This window comes from Pseudochaenichthys georgianus, chromosome 16 (genome assembly GCF_902827115.2).
Source record: "Pseudochaenichthys georgianus chromosome 16, fPseGeo1.2, whole genome shotgun sequence".
Classification (NCBI taxonomy): Eukaryota; Metazoa; Chordata; class Actinopteri; order Perciformes; family Channichthyidae; genus Pseudochaenichthys; species Pseudochaenichthys georgianus.
The window spans coordinates 17,459,765-17,483,259 of record NC_047518.2 but is presented as its reverse complement, the minus strand read 5'-3'; the positions used below and the strand labels follow the sequence as shown (position 1 = coordinate 17,483,259).

The window sequence follows — 23,495 nt, the reverse complement described above, 5'->3', positions numbered from 1 at the left end:
ATGGAAACATGCCTCACATTAGAAGCACAGCGATACATTCTTCAATATGAAAAGACACAATGTATTATATCTGTGGCTTTCCCCTTTGGTTCATTTAAAAAAAGAATCACAGGCTCCATATATTAGTCTGCTCTTGTGCCCATCCAGCTACCCACTCTCCATCCGTCTCCATCTCCTCCTCACACACTCCCCTCTACCCCCCCCTCCCCCAATCTATCCCAACGTCACCATCCACACACCGCTCCCATCATTTCTCCATCATCCATTTGACTAGTTCTCCTACTCTCAGACAGGGAGCTGTGAAGGAGCTGAGACTGTGGGATCTCCTCTCCCACCCAGCAGTGAATAATGCAATCAAGAGTGACTGATTGTCAGGAGGCTGTGGAGTTAAAAGGTGAGTGTCTCTCTCTCTGTGAACACACACACCTGGCACTCGACATATGACTCATCTAATGTCAATGCGAGGCCTCTGTTGCCAACAGTTTTCCTCTAAGCACAGCAGATATCCATTTAACCTGCAGACTGGTGACAGTGAGAGATCGTCTTCACATCTGCTGAGATGATGACACATCCGGATCATGTGTATATCACACACAGGGGGGTTTTAGCCGTGCTGTGAGGCTGTTCTTGGGCACAGCTATCTTGGGAGGCAATTTATTCTTTTAGTATGCTAACATGCTTGAAATGACAATGCTAACATTCTGGTGTTAAGTAGGTTTGCATGTTCACCAACATTTGCTGATTACCATAAAATAAAGCTGGCGGTAACACCCTTGGTTTTGCACGTTTTTGCATTATACAGTAATGTGTTGTGATGATGGCACTTCACGAGACATTATTGGCAGTCATTTATTACAATGCATCCTAATAAATGTTTTGATCTCTGTACCAAATTATCCGATACATTTAAATGTAATTGACATAAAATAAAACAAATGCCATCCTGAGGGTTTTGCTAAAAGAACTGTCAATGGGGCTCACTACAGTCTTCAAGATGCATCCTCTGGGAACCATGAATGTGTAAACAGATCTATCCGGTAGGAAATTAGACATAACACAAGACAAGTGACAGCCTTGACCTGCTGGTGGCGCTACAGGAAGTCAGTGGATTCCCAAAGTCATTAGGGTTCATCCTCTGGACATCATGAATGGCTTTAAAAAATTTAATCGCCATGAATCTGGTGGTTGATATCCCAACCTACATGTTGTCATAGGGAATACGCAGTTTACGGCAATTGACTGAGTGCCATGGCCACTGTTTTACCACAACTTGCGAGAACACACATAGTTGATAATGCAATCTGACTGATCATGTTGTGGGCCAGAATGATAACATCATGAATGCTGACAACCTTTTCCTTTCTTTCAGGCCTTCAACAGGAATCCAGACTTTCCCCTAAATCGGCACTCTTGCTTGACTATACAAATTGTAATGAGAGCTTTGCCGTGCCAGTTCTGCTGAGAGCACTGCAAAGGACTGAAAACAGACTGTGGGTAGGGAGGGTCGAGCCAAAAATTAAACATGACTCAAACAGGGCTGAAATAATTCCCTGAGAAATTAGATTTTAAAAAACATCGAGACATAACTCTCTGCATGAGGCTTTTGTATGGTTGACATCGGGACATTTGTGAAATGGCAGTCTGAAGCCTTGAAATGTCTGGAATGTGAAATGGCACTAAATGTGTTGACACAAATTGAGACAACTTTACTAAGATAAAAAGGTTTTCCTTAAAAGGAAACCAATTTGTTGATCTGCCGTATTTTCTTTATTTGCATTTTTAATATTGTTTTTTTTTTTTATCATTCAATGTAATAATGAAAAGAATACGTTATCATTACGTTATCCTACTGCTATTTAATTCATTTTTTACTTTATTATTTGTCCCTTTTGTTTGTTTGTTTGTTCACCATGTAAAGCGGCCTTGGGTACCTTGAAAGGCGCTATACAAATTTCATCTATTATTATTATTATCACGTCAGCCCTAGAAATAACATATTTTTAACAATTCAATTTTTTCGATGTAGAGGTCATCTTTCTGGTTTTGGCCATAAAAACAAACTGACTACCGTTACTCGTGGGCATAGAGTAGATGCCTTGTTATATAGCAAGCAGTCGAGAGGTGGCTGGGGATTCTGGCATTCTATGGTCAGTGTCTTCCGATCCCAGGGCCACTAAGATCAGGCCTTAAATAAGACCTACCAAAATGATAGCCCAAGCTATGAAACAGAAAGCAACAATGTCCTAGAGAAGCCGTACAGAAACACAAGTTTTAATAGACCGGATATTCCCTTGACAGGTATCTTCTAGTCAAAACACCCTGTGGATCCCCAGAGTTACAACTGAAGTGTCTCTGTCCCTGGTTTGTAGATAAACCTGTGTGGCCTTCACTCTCAGTTCTTCATTTAGTTTGACTTTGATTGTCCGTCCTCTCAGTCTGTCGGTGGGAGGACGTGGCTCACCTCTGTGCCGCTCTTTGGCTCTCTCTGTCTTCATCTTTCTGTCTCCTCATCTATCTCCGTTGTTCCCACAGTCTTCAAACACTTCTTTAATTGGATGCAGGTCAGCCAATAGCTGGACTCTGCTGAATGAACTGGCGTTATCAGTGTCTAGGCAGATGGGTTGCAGCTGCTCAGGTTATTTCTCGTTTTCGAGAAAAAGAAAAAAAAAGGGAGAGAGAAAGAAGCCTGTGTGTGGTAGAGGGGTGAGAAGGGGGAGGGAGATTGTATTGATTTCCTGTGGGCGCTGGGCGATAGATTAAAACTGCTGGAGAGAGAAATAAGGAAACATCGCCGGCCGTCCCCTGGCATGGGAGATGAGTTTAAGATAAAGCCACTTCTCAATCACTGGGACAGTGGCGACCATGTGTCTCTCACGGCCTCAAGCCTCCTCGCTACGTGTTGCTGTAGCACGTCAGGCTACAGGAGACAATCATTGGCAGTGCTCGATCCATCCATCAAACTAGTGGAGGAAAGAGCGAGGAAGAATTATGGCTGACAGGAACAGTATGGGATGCTGTGTGATTGAGATGTGAATCTTTTCCCCATTTTTAACAATAGAATTCTTCCCTGTTTTTCATAAACTTCAGCGTTTCTGTCCATCCTGCTGACTTTTTGCTGTATCAGGTCATATCAAGGCCATGACACAGTGCTTTGACTCTGACAAATGTCTGTGGTAACGGTTTTATCTGTTCAAGCCCAGGTCAGGTAAACAAGAACCTTGTCAATCAGCAGGTCTGGGATGACTGACAGCTTGGGGGGGCGGGGGACGTGGAGGTGATGTCTATGTTGCTGAGGCGATAACAGAGAAGCCTTCAGTGTTTCCTGGAGTTTGGAATAAAAGGAGTGGAATGTCACTGCTGTCCCTTCCTCTGTCCTCTCCCTTCACCTCTCTTTCCAGCAGACAGACAGACTGACTGACAGACAGACAGACAGACAGACAGACAGAGATGAGCCACAGCAATCCCACTCCCCACTGTTGCCACGGAGAGAGAGGCGAAGGAAAGCAGTCTGACTGCTGCAGCTGGATTTGAGGGTCATTTGAAGAACACAAGCAGGCGAAGCAGAGACAGGCTCCATTTTCAGCTCCCGCTAGGGAACCAATGCCCTATCTCTCGTTCTCTCTCCCTCTCAATCGCCTCACCCCAGTTCCCCCCTTCTCCAACACAACAGCTAAATCAATAGAAATGACAACGCAGTTGGAAGGTCATTCGCGAGCACGGCGAGCACTGTGGTGGAATGCTCTCCTATACGTGGCTCAGAGAAGGAAAGGCAAACAAACACACTGTGTGCCAGCACTCCTGCCCGTCTGTCCTGATCTGATCCAGCGTGAGGAGACATACGGAGCTGCTACAGTTCCTCTCTCCTTCTTATATGTTAACATGCTAAATGAAGCTGAGTCTTATACTAATGCACAGTGTCTCTTGAAGAGAGGATGCATTATTTCCATAAGCTTTCTATGAACTACCTTGCATGCACACAAACACAGGGTCCTCCTCATGTAAACACTGGGAGGAAGAGGTACACGTGTTAGACTGGCAAAATCCACAAAATGCTTCTCCCCCTCGCTAATGAGCTACCAAGCATGGTCGGACACGGTGTCTTCACAACAACAACAGCTAGACTATTACTGGAGCTAGAGAAGCACCAGCAGCAGCACCAGCAGCAGCAGCAGCAGCAGCAGCAGCACCACCAGCAGCAGCAGCAGCAGCAGCACCACCAGCAGCAGCGCAGCAGCAGCAGCAGCGCAGTAGCAGAAAAGCATTAGAAACACATGAAGACAATTACACAGAAACAGCTTAGTGGCTTGCGCCGTACTCACAGAATATTCAATGGACCCTTTGGGTCTCTGGAACGACATGCGCCTCCCATCCTTCTTCTCTGGAGTCTTCTTCTGGCCGGTATCTGAAAGCAAGCGAGGCAAGGTACGCATTACATTCATGTTCCTCTCTCCCCAGCTTGTCACAAGCTGCCGTTTCCCAGCCCCGTGGGTAGACAGCTCATTCGTCAACAGTGTGCGAGCCAGCCAGCCAGCCAGCGATGTGAGCTGTGTGCGCCGGACCAATTTCTCTCTCCCTTGCTCTCCCTCTCTCTCGCTCTGCTCCTACCCTGCTGCCCTCGCTCTCCCTACATCTCACAGTCCTTCTCTCTCTCCCCCTGCTTCCTCCTTACAGCGCAATGACAGCCGTTGAGAGCCGTTCACCTTGCCTTCCTCCCCCTGTTGTCTCACGGCAGACAGAGACAAGGCTGACCTCCATCAGGGCACAGCCGCTCTGGGAGCCAGCCCGAGAGGAGGAGGAGGAGGACGGATTCAATTGGGAAGCGGGGGGGTGCTAAAGCTAATAACTGAGAAGCAGGAAAGGGGGGGGGGGGGGCGAATGGAGGGTTCAGTTCTATGTGTTGGTTGGCTAATGGGGGAAAGTAGTATTGGGTAGTAGAGAGTGGAGATGTGGAGTTGGAGTGGTAGCTCTAATTGTTTAGGCATCAAGAAACTCAGAATTAACTACTTTTGAAGGAAGGACTTAAAAGGGAACGAAGGCAGGAGAAGGGGCGGAGAACAAAGGTCCAGGATAGATAGTTGGGAGAATCTAGGAAGTCATAGCATTCATATTTTATCTGAGTAAAATAAATATGGGAAATAATGGGCTTTGTGGGGGACAGAGGATAACTTAAACAGGGTGGATGTTGACAGATGACGATGGAGGAAGGTGAATGAAGAAGATGGGGGGCTGGGCGAGGCTGGGAGAATGTATGGAGATGAAGGCAAGAGGGTGGATGGAATATCGAAGCAACTAGATGAAGGCCAGAAGCAAAAGATAGGATGGGAGATGAAAGAGACTGGAAGGGTACTCTTGGGAAGGGGGAAGATCTTGAGATCCTGGTCTTTGACTCAGGGCTGAAAACAAGGAGCATGTGCGAGGGGTCTTGAAAAACAATGTACAAGACCAGTTGGTTAGAGGTGTAGGGTGTGGGGGCCAAGGAAGGATTTGATCGGAGGAGGTATTTGAGTTTAGGTGAAGGATTTATGTTCGACAGATGTTGAAGCCGTGGCCTCAGATGTCTCACTTAAACGGTTTTCTTTTGAAGGTGGTGATGCACAAGACTAATGAGTCCCTTTGTTATTGTCTTTCTCATCAGGTATCTCGGAGAGCTCCAACATGAGTCATACACGAGTGTTGCTATTTCCGGGGCTCAGGACTGCCTGGCAGAAATCGAGAGGGGAGGGGTAATCAGAGTTGCTTCAGGTGTGGATATCACTGTAGTGAGGACGATACTGCTGGGATGGTCTTACAAATATCGATTTACTACGGATGTTGTCAAATGAGCTGAGACACGCCCAATCCTTCTGTATGTTCCTGTCGTTTGAACATTTTCAGTGCACATTTGTAAGGCTTTTGACTCAGAATATTGTTTTACTGTTAAAGATCTGGGGGCTGTGTGGCAATATGACTAATACCCAAGGGACCTAGCTATCAGCTCTGATCATGTATAATCCGCAGAAAAAGAACGTGCATAGGAGCGCTAGCCATTATTAGCACGATGTGTTACATATTGATGATTGGGATGTTAGCCTTTGCAGACCATTAACATGAACACAAACCTTTAAAACCCACTACAGGAAAGGGAAAACCCCAAAAGACATAATAGGGCCTCTTATAAAAAGACTTGTATCCTATAAAAAAAAGCTATTATTATATTTGGTGCGGGAGCTTAAAATAGGACTTCCAATTATTTCTGAATCAGGTTTTCGAAGCATATAATTGGAATTGGTTTCTATGGCTTTACATTTGTTCTTCGGGCATTATTAATATAATATTGCTGCTTGTTAGTGAATAGCTAATCATGCTGCCGCCTGCTTCTACTCACTTCAGGGTGACTGAAGTTAAGATTATGTCTAATTATCATGCAATCTGTCAGAATTGGGTCTAACTGTGCTTGGGCTACTTTCTCAATATTCTTTTGTGTATTTTCTCAAAATAGAACCAATAGTCATATCCAGATTTATTACCATTCATTCAATATTGTGGCGTTATCTCTGAGTTATTAGAATAGTTATAGATTCTGTCGACTCTGCCCAGCTAGTGCATCAAATAACCCTATGCACTATGAAATCTTGGGTAGGATTTGTGATGTGAAGGAACGCAATGGCTGCACAAACTGTGGGCGTGTGCCGAATCAATTATTCAGCATCCAAATGAAAACCTTGGCAGGATGATTACTTTCAGTGGGACAATAGAAACTGGGGCTGTGGATTGTGGATGATTGCGTTTGAGTTGCTATTTAGAGGCAATACGTCATAACTGTATTTCCATGCTTTTCCCGTTATGAAATATAATCCACTGAGTCTGTGTTTAATTGCAGGTCACGCCAGTGTGGCAGACTGCCTGGATCAGGACTCGTTTTGTAAACAGCGGAGGTGTTGATCTGCTTAGTTAGCTGCAGGATTGCAAAGAACTGTGAAGTGCTTTTTCTGGAGCTTGACGGGCTTGCTGTAAACAGTAAAAATAGTGCAAGCTTAAACGGAGATAAGGCTAGAATGCCTACAACTCAAAAATAATATAGATTGAGAGTAGGAGAGAGTGACAGTGAACTAGAAGGACGGAAAGAGAATAAAAGATATGCATTGGCAGCTGCAGGGGTATATGCACATGGTGAGCCAGTGATTGGTCTAAAATTAAACCTCACCATGGTTGGTGGCGCAAGAAATTTACATTTTATTCACACTTAAGAAACACACTGCAGCTCAGCACTGAGGCATCTTCAGTAACAAAAGCTCTGGTTTCATCCCACTCCACAGGAAACCAGGAGCATCTGTTGTCTCTCAATAAGCCCTGCTTCTATAGAAGACTTCTTAAGTCCACAAATCCGAGCCCGTTTCATTGGAATTTTTATTTTAGCATGTTGTTTCCGTCAATACACAAACACATTTCCACTGTCATTTTCCCTGTCCTGATGCAGTCTTTGTTTTTGACCATAACTGTTTGTCACGTTGCACGTCACGCATCGCGAGACATGACGTAATGTGTTCAAAATGGCAGAATCTAGAGATGAAGAGGTGCGTGAAGAGATGAGCCTGTGGCCGATGCCTATTTAGATCAAGTAAAGCAGCTATCTGTGCCCAACAGCTCTGTGGAAAGATTTCTGACAGAGGACGGGCGAGGTCGCTAGTTATCCAATTTGTTGTTCAACCAAGTAAAACAACAGTGTAAGCCGTTTTACTGTTGTTGTTTCCCATAAAGGACATTTTACGTGTCTCATTAATGGGGCTGCATTACAAGTACATGGGGTCAGCTGTGAGAGGAGCTGTGTGACTCGCTCAGATACTGAAAGGAGCGGCTGTGTGGCAAGGAAAAACAAAGGCTGCCTCTCACCAATCTGGGATGTAAACAGTCACAAGAAGTCATGCCCATCTGTGCAACTTCAGAAAAAAATGCGTGACAAAAGCTACGTCTGAGGCGAGTCATGGCCCAGCACATTGTCTCATGAAAACACAACAGAAAAGAGAACCGCAGATATCAGTGTGTGGTTTGGTCCTTGTTGGATGTTCACTTCAAAGTCTTCTAGAAAGGTTGACTTTCACCTCTCAGCAGCTCCATGTTTGACATCTCTACATGACATTAAAACTGTGAGAAACCACCTGCTGAGTAACTTATCTCGGAAATAAAGCGTCTTGAGGACTGTAGAAATGATTGAAATTGGTTATTTAAAAAAGGATTTTATCTACCATGTTATCTTCAGAACATTTTTTCTGTCCTTACTCACTTTTATAGGGGCCTTATTATGCTTATTAGGCCTTATTATCAACTTATTATGAAGTTGATTGAGGGGGGGGGCGCTTATGGATATACAGAGTTGAAGAGATGAGTCTTGAGGCAGGACTGGAACAGGGTGAGGGACTCAGACTCACGGAGGTCATGGGAGAGGGAGTTGCAGAGCTTCGGGGCTGCCACAGAGAAGGCTCTGTCCCCAAAGCTCCGGAGTTTGGCCTTGGGGGTGGAAAGCAAACCGGCTGAGGTGGATCTGAGGGACCGGGGGGGTTGGTAGAGGATGAGGAGGTCGGTGAGGTAGGGGGGGGCCAGATGGTGGAGGGCTTTGTTTGAGGACCAGGAGTTTGTAATGGATGCAGTGAGAAACGGGAAGCCAGTGGAGTTCTTTGAGGACCGGGGTGATGTGATGCCATGATTTGGTGAAGGTGAGGAGTCTGGCGGCTGCGTTCTGGACTAGCTGGAGTCTATTGAGGGATGTAGTGCTGATGCCGTAGAGGAGTGAGTTGCAATAGTCGAGGCGGGAGGAGATGAAGGCGTGAATGAGTCGCTCAGCTGCAGGGCGAGTGAGAAAGGGACGGAGTTTGGCAATATTGCGGAGGTGGAAAAATTAGATTTGAACAACTTGGCGGATGTGGGGCTCGAGGTAGAGGGTGGGGTCAAATATGGAGGGGGAAACAGGGGTGCCATCGATGGTGATTGTCAGGTTGGGGTTTTTGCTGAGGGTGGATTTGGAGCCGACGAGGAGGAGTTCAGTTTTATTGCTGTTGAGTTTGAGGAAGTTGCGTGAACATATAGGGCCCCTTTAATAAAGACACCAAAGAATGCTTTAGAAAATGCCTTAATCAACTAATTTGAGGCACTAGCACACTGACGCGATTCCTTGAAAGGACATCACATTTGTGATATTGGGTTATATAAATAAACATTGACCGATCGATCGATTGATCACTATCAATAGCTTGGGAAACACAACACATCTCTTTCATGGCTGCAATTAATTGATGACCTTGGTGATTAAACGTTTACTACATAACAGAAAAGAAACAAAGAAACATGTAATTAAGTGACACATAAGCCATGCAAACACTTGGGAATTGGCACACTCCAACAGCTGCCAAGGCATGCAAGGAATCTGAATGATTTTCGACAAATGCAAATGGCTGTATTGAATTCTAACGCTGTGTTCTGCACCCGCGCAATCTGTTGAGTATGAATCATGGCTGCTAAATATATAGTTCCCCTCACTTTGTACACAGCCATGACAAACTGAAGCGGGCAGGGAATATGAGAGTCAACAACTCTCCCGACTAACATTCCCTCATGGTGGGATAAAATACACAAGCAGCCAATTTCCCCCTGCTCCCTTGTTTCCCCTGCCTGCTCCCCAGATGTTATTTTTAGAAAAACCCTTAAACAGTAGGAGAAGAAAAAGCTCTGCACCACAGCCCCAGTCCTCGATTTAGAGAGCGATCTGGTAAAATGTTTCTCAATGTATTATATCATGATCAGAAGGAGATATTGGGATTAAATTGCGGAAGAAAATGTTATCAATACATAAACTCCTACTGGTTTACGATTAATCAGGTGAAAATGCCAAGAGACATCAGTCATGCTAGCGATTCTGTGACACTATGCGTGGGCATGGCTTTGAGCTAAATGCTAAAATGTTGTATTTCACTATCTTAGTGTCCCGAATACCATTTTTCGGGCTCCGGATAGTCGGTAGTAATAGAGTGGGGAAGTCCCTCCCCTTCCGGGGGACCTCCATGGGCAACACTCTCACTCCCTTAGCGTCTAATAGCGACGTTTGGTCAGTGTCCGTGGCGTCCAATTGTGACGCTCCTAGGCTCCTTCAGCGTCATAAAGGGACGCAAATAGCTTTCAACTGATTGCAATTTATTCCCATCTGCGTCGGGATTTGACGCTCATGGAAGCACGGCATTCGTTTATGTCGGCTGCCCTTAAAGGCAATGTGAGCGTCCATTCCCCATAACGGAGAATTGTACACCCGGAAGTAAGTATTCCTCTTACTGTCGATTGATTTTACAGTGATATCTGCACTACTCATCGACTAAAAAACACCAGGTTATCCTTGTTAATTACACAACATTGATTGGTTTAAATTGTGTGCAATGCTTTTGTATTTTTCCCCTTCGATTCGGAGAAACAAATATTTTTTCTGAGTAAAGGATGGCAGAAGACATTACACTACCCAGAATCCCCAGCTATCGTTTGGACTACACCATGTGCTGTTTGACAAATCCCGTTTTTTTCACCATTCATTCCGATGGCTGGCGTCTATGTCACGTGATCTTCAAATTTCTCCCTGCAGAAAAAGAAAACATGGCCGAACTTCGTTTTATTCTCGGTGGAAAATGCCTATTTTAAAGTTAGTTTGGCCATTAAAATGCGTTTTGATGTCATTTGATGCGAGAAATATGAGTTGTTATTTCAGATTATGTGTGCAGTGGATGTACATGATCTTTAGTTTGCTAGTTATTACGAAGATTACTTCTGGAAATCGCGACGTTTTCATTGTTACCAAGGTGGTTGCTAGGGACGCTGCTATCGATATTATTTCTGTTATGTTGTGTAACTGTTTAATGGTGTTATCTTTATTGCTACCCCCTTCCCCGTCAATGTATAGTGTTGGTCCACAGCCTAAACATATTAGTTTAACAAAATCCGCATCTAAAGATAGCCTACGTTATTTTCCCCCTGTGCAATTCCAGTCTCACATCTCACAGCACATCGTCATTAACAAATACCGGAAACAGACCGAAAACATTTAAAAAAAATAATAATACTTTATTCCGAGTGTGCTTGCTTTTCTCTTTGAAAGTCATCACATAACGGCATTGTAATACACGGTTCGGCTGCATTACATATCGGCCGTAGTTATGTATTTATAGAGCCCTGATGAGAAGACCTCTAGACAAACATGAGGAACTGAAAACGTGACGTGGGTCATAAATATATCAGCCATTAAACAACATCTTACATTTCTTTTCACACAATACGTCTCCTTGCAGTATCAACAATAATTCGGCTCACTTTTATATTTGATCCAATTGGTAGATAGGCTGTATTTACACCATAAAGGTGCACAGCTGATATAAAGGGACACCTGGTGGTTAAAGCATGTTATTGAATTTAATTATTTTTATTATTAGATATTAATACGATCCCTATAAAGTATATTCATTACTCGTTATTCTCTACTAATAGTTCATTAAAGACTGTATATAATGACTATTTTGCACATCCCTTTCAAGATTTCAAGATTTTCTAAGGTTTATTGACATATCATATAGGCCTACACAACTGTGGTGTAGTTCTGCACTGAATGAAAAACTTGGGTTGCAGGTTCCTCAATAGTGCATTACAAGACATCTATCAATATTTGTGCATACCTCCAGCAATGTTAACTATGTTGACGCACTTATTTTAACTGATATTATACATAATGTATTATACTCTTATAAGATGTATGTAGATATTTCATCTCCGGCCTTGTCAGGTATTGAACAATCAATAAATAAAGAACACAGAATTGTTGAATATAAAACACAGAATTTGTGTGATTATACTAAATGATTTTCAAATAAACACAACTGCATATTTAACTGTTACACATGCTGATGTAACGCAAATGTTCCAACTTGGGATCAATAAAGTATATCTTATCTTAAGCTGATCGATGGCTACTGCCATATTTGCTAAATGTGCCTCTGAACCTTGACAAGTGCATGTTTCAGGCTTATCAATTGATGTAATGTAATGTTATCACATGGGTCACAAACATAAGACCAGCTGTTAAATAAAGCTCTTCTGATCTTAGCTGGCGTGTGGGTATATATATTAATACTGCCCATAATGGGCACAAGCAATTTTCACCCATTTATTAATTATATGTTTTAAATGTGAGTGTTTCCTGTCCCCTAAACCTCCAGGGATGTACACAGTTTAATACTGGCAACTTCTTATTATGGGAAATACGAAAACGTCTTTTAAAACTACAACTCCCAGTAGAGACGTGCCATAGAGAACATGTTGCGAAACAGAATAGCCAGCATGTGTAGTTCTGGGGACGGGGTGGGGGAGGGGGGACGCGGTGGACCCGTTCAAATCCAGTTTTGGACAGTCTGCCGTGGTTCCATCCCATTTCAAGTGCTGTTCGAGAATCGGCGTAACCCTCGGAGCACACTCTCCAATCACAGAGCTTGAGGACTATCACAGGGTTTGTCAAACAGAGCACATGGTGTAGTCCAAACGATAGCTGGGGATTCTGGGTAGTGTAGTGTCTTCTGCCATCCTTTACTCAGAACAAATATTTGTTTCTCCGAATCGAAGGGGAAAAATACAAAAGCATTGCACACAATTTAAGCCAATCAATGTTGTGTAATTAACAAGGATAATCTGGTGTTTTTTAGTCGATGAGTAGTGCAGATATCACTGTAAAATCAATCGACAGTAAGAGGAATACTTACATCCGGGTGTACAATTCTCCGTTATCCAATGGGAATGGACGCTCACATTACCTTTAAGGGCAGCCGACACAAACGAATGCCGTGCTTCCATGAGCGTCAAATCCCGACGCAGATGGGAATACATTGCAATCAGTTGAAAGCTATTTGCGTCCCTTTATGACGCTGAAGGAGCCTAGGAGCGTCACAATTGGACGCCACGGACACTGACCAAACGTCGCTATTGGACGCTTAGGGAGTGAGAGTGTGTTGCCATGGGACCTTATTTCGGAAAAAATATGTATTGAAGTCAATGGAGAGAGAAAGATTATCTTTTGATCCCGTTTGAATTGTGCAACGAATTACACATATGATGTTTGTCAATTTAAAAGATAATTTTGCAAGTCAAAAAAATAAAAATGTGTCGTAAAACTGTGAAGTAACTTTTTTTTTTGTGTGAAGTGCTTAATGAACTACATCTCTGGTCTTGCACACGTCACCAACACCAAGATGGCCGTCACGTTAGCACATTTCACCTCTTTCTTTCAGAATGAAGCGAAAAGTATTAAAAGAGGTGAAAATCACTGCAAGTCTGGCCATCTTGAGAACTGTACATACACACAAGGGGAGTTAGTCGGTTCCGTAAGAGCCAGCATGCGGGACCGGCTTTACAAGGTTTCGGTGAGTAACACGAGTGTAATGTGTAACGTTAATGTCAGCTAGCTAAATTCACTTACGTGACTCTGGGATTAGTAGTCTTTCTAGTTGCGTATTTTTCATAGTCTTATATTTCAACAGTTTTAAGACAAACTGTGACTTTTGACATGGAAATGATTTTTTAAGATTGACAAACATAATATGTGTAATTCGTGGCACAATTCAAACGGGATCGAAAGATAATCTTTCTCTCTCCATTGACTTCAATACATAATTTTTCAGAAATAAGGTCCCATGGGGCGGAAGTAGATGGGCGTGACTTTGCCACTCTATCAGCAGCGAATATTCGGCCCGCCCGCTCGTATTTCGGTTTATTCATGGCAGTCATTTTGTTATTCTACAGTAGCCTATTGTTGTTTTATAGTTATTTGTTAATGTATATAACCCAATTTGTGTTCTTTGAAATTGAAAAGGATATTGCATTGTGTTTGTTACTTTCGTTGCAGTTGTATATGTCTTAAGCGTAATTTGGCATGGCTTCCTATTTTTTAAGGACATGCTTTTATTTTGAAGGAGAGTTAGCCCTGTTGACAGGAAGTTGTTGTTGCTATGGAAACAACAATCGAATATCCGAATAACAAAATTGAAACCCGAATAGTACTCCAACGAACGAATATTCGGATACAGCCCTAGTGTTAACATGCTAATATTTGCTCAAAAAGCTTTGAACAAAGTAGAGCTGAGGCTGAATGCAATCACTAGGTAGGCATTTGGTCATGAACCAAAGTAAGGGACCAATAAATCATATTAAAACTGACAAAAGCGCAAGATGAGAAGTTGAGAGATCCTTTTGGGACCATGAGTGTTTGAAACAAATCTGATGAAAAACAAGTAGTTATCCTTGAGGATATCCATTCCTGTTTATACCATGCAGGTATTGAACAGGGGACTTCAGATGTGTCCTGAGGGCCTGAGGCTTGGAAATTAGGATTGTCTCTGACTTTGCCATCCTGAGAGCCAGCCAATGAAACATTTTACCATGTCCAGATTACCAGCTTTTCTCCATCTCATATAATATTTATCTAACAGAAAGAGGAAACACTATTGTTGAAATGATCGCACATATGTTTTGAGTTTAACATCGATTGGCATTAATGCAATTGAAACATCTACAGCGCTCTGGCACAGTTTATGATGCCTGTAATAGAAAGAAATAACAATGTCTCATTTTCAAAGCAGAATTGGCTTGCTAGCTAGCTGTATACGAAATCCAATAAGAAAATCCAGTAAAGAGATAATAGGTGTTTCACAACACAAAACAATTTTGCTTTGTCAGCTAAAGAGCAACATGTATTGTGACACAGGCATTTATGACAACATGGTCTGATTTCAAAAGTATGTATGTTAAGGATGAGGAGGTAAGGGTGAGGGTCGTGGCCAGAAAGAACCAGATATCTGTGTATCTCATGGGGTATAGTAAAAAACTCAGATACTCACTGTTGCTTCAAGTAAAACATACTGTGAAGGCTCTTATCCTGACATGTAGGCCACAGTGTTGTGCTAAAAGGGACGGATTGAGAGTCTGCTCCTCTGAGTCAAAGTCAAGAGTGTGTGAAAAGAGACTGCGATCAGTCAGTTTATGCAGTGGAATGCTTACTCAAATAGAACGGGAGTGAAAAGTGCTGACTATCACACAGTGACACAGTGGCTTTAGAGCTAAGCTGCTGCAGCTGTTATCTCACCACTGTGTTAGGTGGACATGACAACTTTATTACAGCCAAGAGGAGCTGAACGTTTCCCAGGCCTCTTTCTCATGTGCAAAGGGAAGTCATCTATTATGCATCGCATAAAACACGATAAGCAAAGTATTTATAAAGTTTAATTCGAGCTGAGAGGTCAGGTCACTGATGGACTGTGTATAGTCTTGCTGGTGCCAGGGCCTGTGTGTGGGTGCTACAGAGAGCATACTGTCTGACAGAGTCATCTCTCCTAAATGTTTGCTTGGTTGCAGGCACACACTCCTCATTTAATGACAGTGTAAGATGCCAGTATTTATCTTCTATCTCCGCCAAGGAGGTTAGGGTTTTGGCTTGGTCAGTCTATCAGCAGGGAAATGTACAAGCCATTTCATAAATCGTGGTGGAAGTGGTGGTACAGGCCCAGGAAGAACTGAATCTGAATTGCACGTTCACTGTTAAAGAGGACATATTCTGAATTTCAGGTTCATATTTGTTCCTCTACTGTGACATGTCTCCATGCTTAAATGTTCAAAAAGCTCTTTATTTTTCTCATACTGCCTGTGCTGCAGCACCTTTTTTCACCCTCTGTCTGAAACCAGAGCCCAGACTGCTCTGATTGGTTAACCGCTTAGAGATGTGTCGGAAATCTCCAGCCCCTTAGCCCATCACATACAAAATGTTGGAGCCCCTACCAATAGAAGCGCGAGTGCTAAATAGTGATGTCATTATGTTACGGAAGTAAACAAAGGCTGATGTGGAGTGTGTTGGAGAGAAACTCCCTCTTGAAGGATCTTTGGGATTTTTGCCTTTGCAAACCACTTGCATGCACAAAAACCCACCGCTTCAGGAAAAGGAAAAGCATAAAAAGCATAATCGGTGCCCTTCAATATTGCAGTTTGTGTGTCGGAATAATCTGAAAAAAAAAATTGCCCCTGGGAAACTACAGCTGTCAGCATTGTTGCCATTGTTGGCTATGTTAAGCGGTTAGCATCGTTAGCTGGATGCAGGGTCAGCAGGTGCCATGTTGAGAGCCGTGTGGGGGCAATGCCTCTTTAATATGCTCTGAATTCCGTATTCAGAACCTTTCAACCACAAACACATGATAGCCAGAAGAATGACTCCCCACATCTTGAGTGCTATAAAAGTAAGGGGCTACCAGTCTTAAATAACTTGATCACATTTAATAAAGCAAGGCTGTTTTTTTGAAGACTTTTTAATACTCTCCAACGTGCGGAAAGTAATTCCACTTATAGATCCTCTAATTACATCCCTTATTGTACGCTGCGGGATGATAAAGCAATGCATCATAGCAACAGCAGCAAATGTCAGCTGTCTTAATCAACAGACCCATTGTCTCAGAAGACTTGCTGTATGAATAGCATCAGCACTGTATCAAAGAAGCAGGCCATAACTGCCCTGCCACTCCACTATAGTGCTAGCATAAGCTCTAGTCTTTTCCATTGTAATCAATGTACAGTACATGGGGCTAGTGGAGCTGTCAACATAAACACAGAGCACACAGTGTGACAGGCAACATCCCTTTGCCAACACTCTCAGTACCACTCAGCACTATATTACACTGCCATCCTATACACCACTCAGCCTTTAAAGGAAACTTTGCTGAACTGCACTTTTGTGTGTGTATGTGTGTGTGTGTGTGTGTGTGTGTGTGTGTGTGTGTGTGTGTGTGTGTGTGTGTGTGTGTGTGTGTGTGTGTGTGTGTGTGTGTGTGTGTGTGTGTTAGGGCTGTCCCGAATACCATTTTTCGGGCTCCGGATATTCGGTAGTAATCAGCAGCGAATATTCGAATATTCGGTGCGGAGAGATTTGTATTTTTTTTTAATAAAAAATGTTTTCACATTTTTTTTTTTCCACATTTTTTTTTTTCCCCAAAAGGTTTCATAACACGCTCCGAATCCGAGACACCTGACAACACGCTGTTAAGCAGAAGCGCAGATAGAGCATACTATTACGATTTATATGTATTTATTGTATCAGTACTCGCAAACATTAAAACTAATGTGTCCTCTGCATTTAACCCAGCGCAGCACCCGGGGACCAAATCTGGTTCCACATTCCGTCTATAACATTTTACAACCTGAACAGTCAAACAAAGATACAAAACACATATTTCAGCTGCCAGCTTCATGTTGCTGGCATTGTCGTGGACAACGGCTACTCGCTTATAATTCGGAATGGCAAAGGCGTCCGCCACTTCTCCAAGCTGTTCTGCAATATTTACTCCCGTATGGTTTACTTCCATTACTTTGGTTTCCAAAACAAAGTTACAGAGTTTCCACTCGCGAGTTATGAAATGACAGGTGACAGCCATATACGCCTCCATACGCACCGAGGTGGTCCAAATGTCCGTTGTAAAACTTACGGCAGTTGAGTTTTCAATCTGAGTTACAATTTGGTCTCGGTGATCGCTGTACTTCAGAGACATGGCATCTAAAATACTGGAGCGTTTGGGGACAGTGTAGCCGGGCTCCATCTTCTTCATTAATTTTCTGAAGCCTTCGCCTTCGACTATGTAAATGGGTCTCATATCCATAGCGATGAAATGTACTATGGCATCTGTTATCTCTATCTTTCTTTTCTCCGTTATCGTTTTTTTTAACTGTAGGGTCTGCTGTATTGTTGAGGATGTTGATGGCTGGGATGCGTGGGGATGCACCTATGGCCACAATGTATTATTAGGCTGAGCTACTCAACTTTATGCCAATAATTGCCTTAGCCCCAGATGTTCCCACATTACTCCTATTATTTTCACTATGCTGATAAAATTAAAAAACTAATATAAAAAAACAATTCGGTTGCTTGCTTGCAACTATTTTCCAAGCAAAGTAAGTGCACGTTTTTATCATGTTTAACGTTACTGTTTAAACGGCGGATAAAGCAGCTTCATCATGGCAACTTCACAACAGCTAAGCTAAGCTAGGCTACAGCATCCAGGTGACTTTTCAGAGTTGTTGTGCCACCGTGGTAGGCCAGTTTCTTATCACATATTTGGCACACTGCCTTCTTTTTACCGTCGTCCAATTTAAAATGGTCCCACACAGCTGAAGTCTTCGGCATTTTATGGGTGAAACGAGGTGAAGCGAGGTGAAGCGTGCCGTTTGCGTTCGTGACTGTGAACAGTGAACGCAATGTCAGGAGCACAGGCTGAGATTGTATATATTTCCGCATTTTAACAGTGCAATTCAAAAGTATAAATATAGTATAAGAATATGGCAATTCGCCTTTATTAATAGCATACATTTAGAAAAATATATTAATTTGTTTGAAAAATATTTTATTTTTAAAAATATTTTTTTGTTTGGAAAAAAACAAAACAACGAATAACCGAATAATGAAATTGAAACCCGAATAGTTGGCCAACGAACGAATATTCGAATAGTCGAATATTCGGGTACAGCCCTAGTGTGTGTGTGCGCGTGCGTGTGTTGGGGCATGCCCAAGCTAGAACAGGAGGCCCTGGATCTGCCCTGTCCTCTCATTAACACTCTCCCCATGTCGGCTAATCACACTCCCATTGTGTGGCTGGTAATGTGGCTTCAGTTCTATACACTGCCAGTCCGTTCTCTTTCCCTCTCTCTCAACATTAAAAGCCAGACACTGGTCCGTAAAGAGGTGCGTTAACGCTAACACAATATTATAATTAATATTCTGACAGCGTACACATGACAGTTTCCATAGTGACGAACCTGGAGCAGACTTAAGGGAAAAGGTGTTATTAAATAGTAAGAGTGTCTGCATTAAATAGGAGCTGCTGGGATGATTGCTCCAAATCATATTGTTCTGAATAAAATGGAGAAGCACTTAAGCTGCCTCCCTGTAATCATAATGATATATTAACCATAACCTGCTATGCTACTTAGGGTGTACTAATGAACAATTACATGTATTTTCTATATGAGTCATTCAATTATAAAACTATAAGATAATACAGTTGTTCTTACAGGGGGAATCTGTAGGGACAGACATTGTACACGTGTTATGCATTGTTCTTGTTACTGTGTTATATGTTAAGTGTCCAAAACTGCCAAAGAGCTGGCATTAAAGGTCTGCTCTTATTCAAAATATTTTGTAAAATGCAAATTCTTGATTCAATATAGAAGGGCCTACATAGTCCTAAATCAGCCAATCTGTTATTTAAATAAAAACATTGCCCTTTTCAGATAAGTTCTTGCTTGTGCTGAAAACATTTAACAGTTGACAACGTTGTGTTTGTTGAATAAATCAAGAATGTACAGACATCCTGTTGCCACACCTCTGTGTGGCTGTACATCAGGGGTGCCCAACCAGTCGATCCTATAACATAATCTTCCCGTGCCAGAATAATGCACTTGAACGCACCAAAGCTTTGTGATTGGCCGGCGTGACCCCATGTGTGGGGGCGTGGCTGGTGGGCAGTGGGCACTATTTCGCTGACGTTCTCCGTGTCAACAGGAGTGACGGTCCGCACACAAACAAGACCGCAATTATGGCAGAAGCAAAAAAGCCCAAAATATATAATGTTCACTCCGAGTGGGAGGGTGATCATTTTTGTATCTATTCCAATTCAAAGTCCATCTGTCTCATCTGCAATGCGAGCGTGGCTTTATCGAAGAAGGGTAATTTAGGAGCGGCATTTCAAAACATTGCACAAACGCTACGAGACGGAATTCCCTCCTAATTCTGCCCTACGCTCCCAAAAGGGGAGGGGCCTGAAAGGACAGCTAAATGCACAGCAGTCCATTTCCACCAGGCCCAACAACAAGAGCAAGGCTGCTACCATAGCATCTTAACGTGTCAGTCACGTTCTTGCGAAACACATTAAGTCTTTCAAAGACGGCGAAGTTGTGAAATAAGCTTTCCTGGAGGCTGCCGACGCGCTTTTTGGGGGACAGTAAAAATAACAGAAGCATTTCAACAGGTTTTTGATATAATAAAAACTCAAGTTAGATACCGTTATTAATCAGCTGTAAGTTTTAATTTGTTTGAACTTATTCATTATAATTATTGTACAAAATGGTATAAGAATGCAAACTTAAATTGATTATAGTCTATCATCAATTCAGGTTAAGAAACTAGTGTTGCTTGCATCCTATTTTAAAAAGGCATTTATTTTTATACTCGACTAAAATGCAACAAAAAAAGGGTTTGATTCTATTAATTTTGTCTTTTTTATTGCACTTTGGCAGCAGATTCCTGTGTAGCTTCATATCTGAGTTGTCTTATTAGTAAGCCTCATTTATACTTTTGTAGCAACACTATTTTTATATAATGGCAAAGAAAGGGTTCAGAGTCTTTTATTTTTCCCTGTGTCATGTGGCAGCACTGTTCAATGTTTCTTGAAAACATTACCCACTGTAGTGTGTGACGTGTGGATAAACTCCAACTCTGTATCAACAACACTGTTGTGTAACTTCAGTTAAATACTTGTATTTGTGTAGATTAGAAAGAGGTAAGATAAAGGTTCTGCAGTATTTTATGGAGTATTAAAGGTCAGTTTTATACAAGTAGTGTGTATTTACTTGGCAGTAGACTGTCAGTAATGGCTACGCCTCTCTATTTGGACTGGTAGATCTCGGCAGACTGGCAACTTTAAAAGTAGCTCTCGGTTCAAAAAGGGTTGGGCACCCCTGCTGTACATAGTGATGACTTGGGATAAATGTCAACATGCTAACATGCATAGAACATGGTGCTATTTAGCAGGTGCAATGTTTACCTTGGTCACCATCTTAGTTTAATGTGATAGTGACATGATGGTCGCACAAGATGAACATGAATGCAATTCATGTTATGACTATAGATCCAACAGTATACAAGTCTAGAAAAAAAACAACTACCTTATGCAATATGTCATATTGGCCGAAACATATTTATTTCCCGGCTTTTATCTGCTGATACCAAGGATGTCTGTATAACACTGTATCCCCCCCAAAAAAGCATCTTTAGGCCATTAGTGCTAAAACGTCAGCGTATTGGCATTAATATCTTAAAGGGGCCCTATTATGCTAATTTTCAGGTTTATATATTTGTATTTAGTGCCTCTACTGTGTCATGTCTCCATGCTTTAATGTTCATAAAGGTATTTTAATTGTATTTGTACTGCCTGTGCTGCAGCACCTCTTTTCACCCTCTGTCTGAAACCAGAGCCCAGTCTGCTCTGATTGGTTAGCTGGCCGGCTCTGCTGTGATTGTGGTCCCCTCCTCTTCTCTCTGTACACAAACTCGCTCGGATCAGTCATTAGCCCGCATGGTTTTTCATACCACTGCTACGCTGACGACACCCAATTAATTCTGTCCTTTCCCCGCTCAGAGACCCAGGTCGTCGCACGCATCTCTGCTTGTCTAGCTGACATCTCTCAGTGGATATCTGCTCACCACCTCAAGCTCAACCTTGACAAGACTGAACTGCTTTTCCTTCCGGGAAAAGATTGTCCCACTCTTGACCTGAAAATCAACATCGGCACCTCTGTTGTTTCCCCGACTCAGACTGCAAGGAATCTGGGTGTAATCCTAGATAACAAACTGTCCTTCACTGCAAACATCGCTGCTACAACCCGCTGCTGCAGATACACGCTTTACGACATCAGGAGGATGCGTCCCCAGCTGACCCAGAAAGCGACGCAGGTTCTGGTCCAGGCTCTCGTCACCTCACGCCTAGACTACTGCAACTCCCTCCTGGCTGGTCTACCTGCATGTGCCATCCGACCTCTGCAGCTCATCCAGAATGCAGCGGCTCGTCTGATCTTCAACCTTCCTAAATTCTCCCACACCACGCCGCTCCTCCCTTCACTGGCTTCCGGTAACTGCTAGAATCCACTTCAAGACAATGGTACTTGCGTACCATGCTGCGAATGGATCTGGCCCTTCCTACATCCAGGACATGGTTAAACCTTGCACTCCGCTCTGCATCAACAAAACGGCTCGCTGCACCCTCGCTGCGAGGGGGACCCAAGTTCCCATCAGCAAAAACACGTGGGTTTGCTATCCTGGCTCCAAAATGGTGGAATGAGCTCCCCATTGACATCAGGACGGCAGAAAGCTTACACACCTTCCGGCGCAGACTGAAAACTCATCTCTTTCGACTCCACTTCGAGCGATAGAATTACTAACAAAGAACTGCTAACAGAGCACTTATATACTAATAAAGGGCTGGCTTATCTCAAGCCAGTTGAGTAGCACTTGAAATGCTTGGCTCCATGAAGCCTGATGTACTTATATGATTCTGTTTTCTTCAAGGTTGTGTCTTCTTGGTTGAATGCACTTATTGTAAGTCGCTTTGGATAAAAGCGTCAGCTAAATGCAATGTAATGTGATGGGTCAACTGCCTAAAGATGTCCTGATATTTCAGAGACTAAACAATATAATAAAAGATTATGGCAACAATTGTTGATTGCTACCCTACACAAGTATTCATTCACACACTGACGGCATGATGGTGAATAACACCCTGCATACCACAGTTAGTTTCTCAAACACACTGAAAGTGCTTTGATCCACATATCATGGAACTGAAAATCAGGAGGTTTTGCCTAAGCTCCATACTTCCCAGCACCCGCCTCTCTGCTGTCACATGCGTTCAAGCTCCAGGCTCGCTAATCACACTGAGATTCCTCAAACCTTTGGAGTTAAGGTTATTGCACTTTAAGCAATATTTATTTACAAGTCAAAGTTGCTGGTGGGAGGGTGTGCGTGTGTGCGTGTGTGTGTGTGTGTTGCGGGGGGAGGTTCGGGGGGCATGATAAATGGTATGGCTGAAGTCAAACTCTGCATTGAGCGGATCGATAGAGATGACACATGCATAATGTACGCTCACTGTATCTTCCACAACTCTGATTCATCTCTAGCACGAAAGTAATGCAACACTGTGACTCACGCCATGTGTGACGATGTGCAGAAGGGGCATTCATGTCCAGTGTCCATTCATTATTATTATATAATTACTCTTAATTAATGAAATAATCTTCGGATCGCCTGGAGAGAAAGCTCATGGTAGAAAGCAGATGGTAGGAAATGGAGCACGGTTGGTACGAGCAAGCTTGTGTCGCCTAAGCGTTGTCATGCAAAAACAAATCCACAGGGTTTACGTGGCCCTTTGGAGCCGTGGCACTCGGCGTCTCTTCTGCAACACTAACCTCTCAGGTTACAGCTGAAATCAATAAGGGAGAAGTGATGAGCTCAGCTATGAGAAACACAAACTCTGCATTATCAGATCTTCTTATTGAGCCAAAAGCAGAGGGTTCAGCTCTGGAGTCAATATTTGAATATGGTACAGTGTAGGCCAAATGAAGGTACAGGGAGTCCTTTTATTGGGGACACTGGGGTAATAATCATATCATTATAATTGCTGCAATCACATATTATATACCTTATA

At 42.9% G+C, this 23,495-nt stretch overlaps 1 protein-coding gene across 6 annotated transcripts in view; it reads right to left on the bottom strand.

The window, feature by feature from the left end:
- Window positions 1-23,495, bottom strand: part of oxr1a (oxidation resistance 1a) — a 231,306-nt gene that overhangs the window by 49,245 nt on the left and 158,566 nt on the right. For all 6 annotated transcript variants that reach the window (XM_034103503.2, XM_034103502.2, XM_034103507.2 and 3 more), the window contains one exon: window positions 4,320-4,402. In XM_034103503.2, the coding sequence (XP_033959394.1) occupies window positions 4,320-4,402 (83 nt within the window). The remainder of the gene's footprint in view (window positions 1-4,319; window positions 4,403-23,495) is intronic.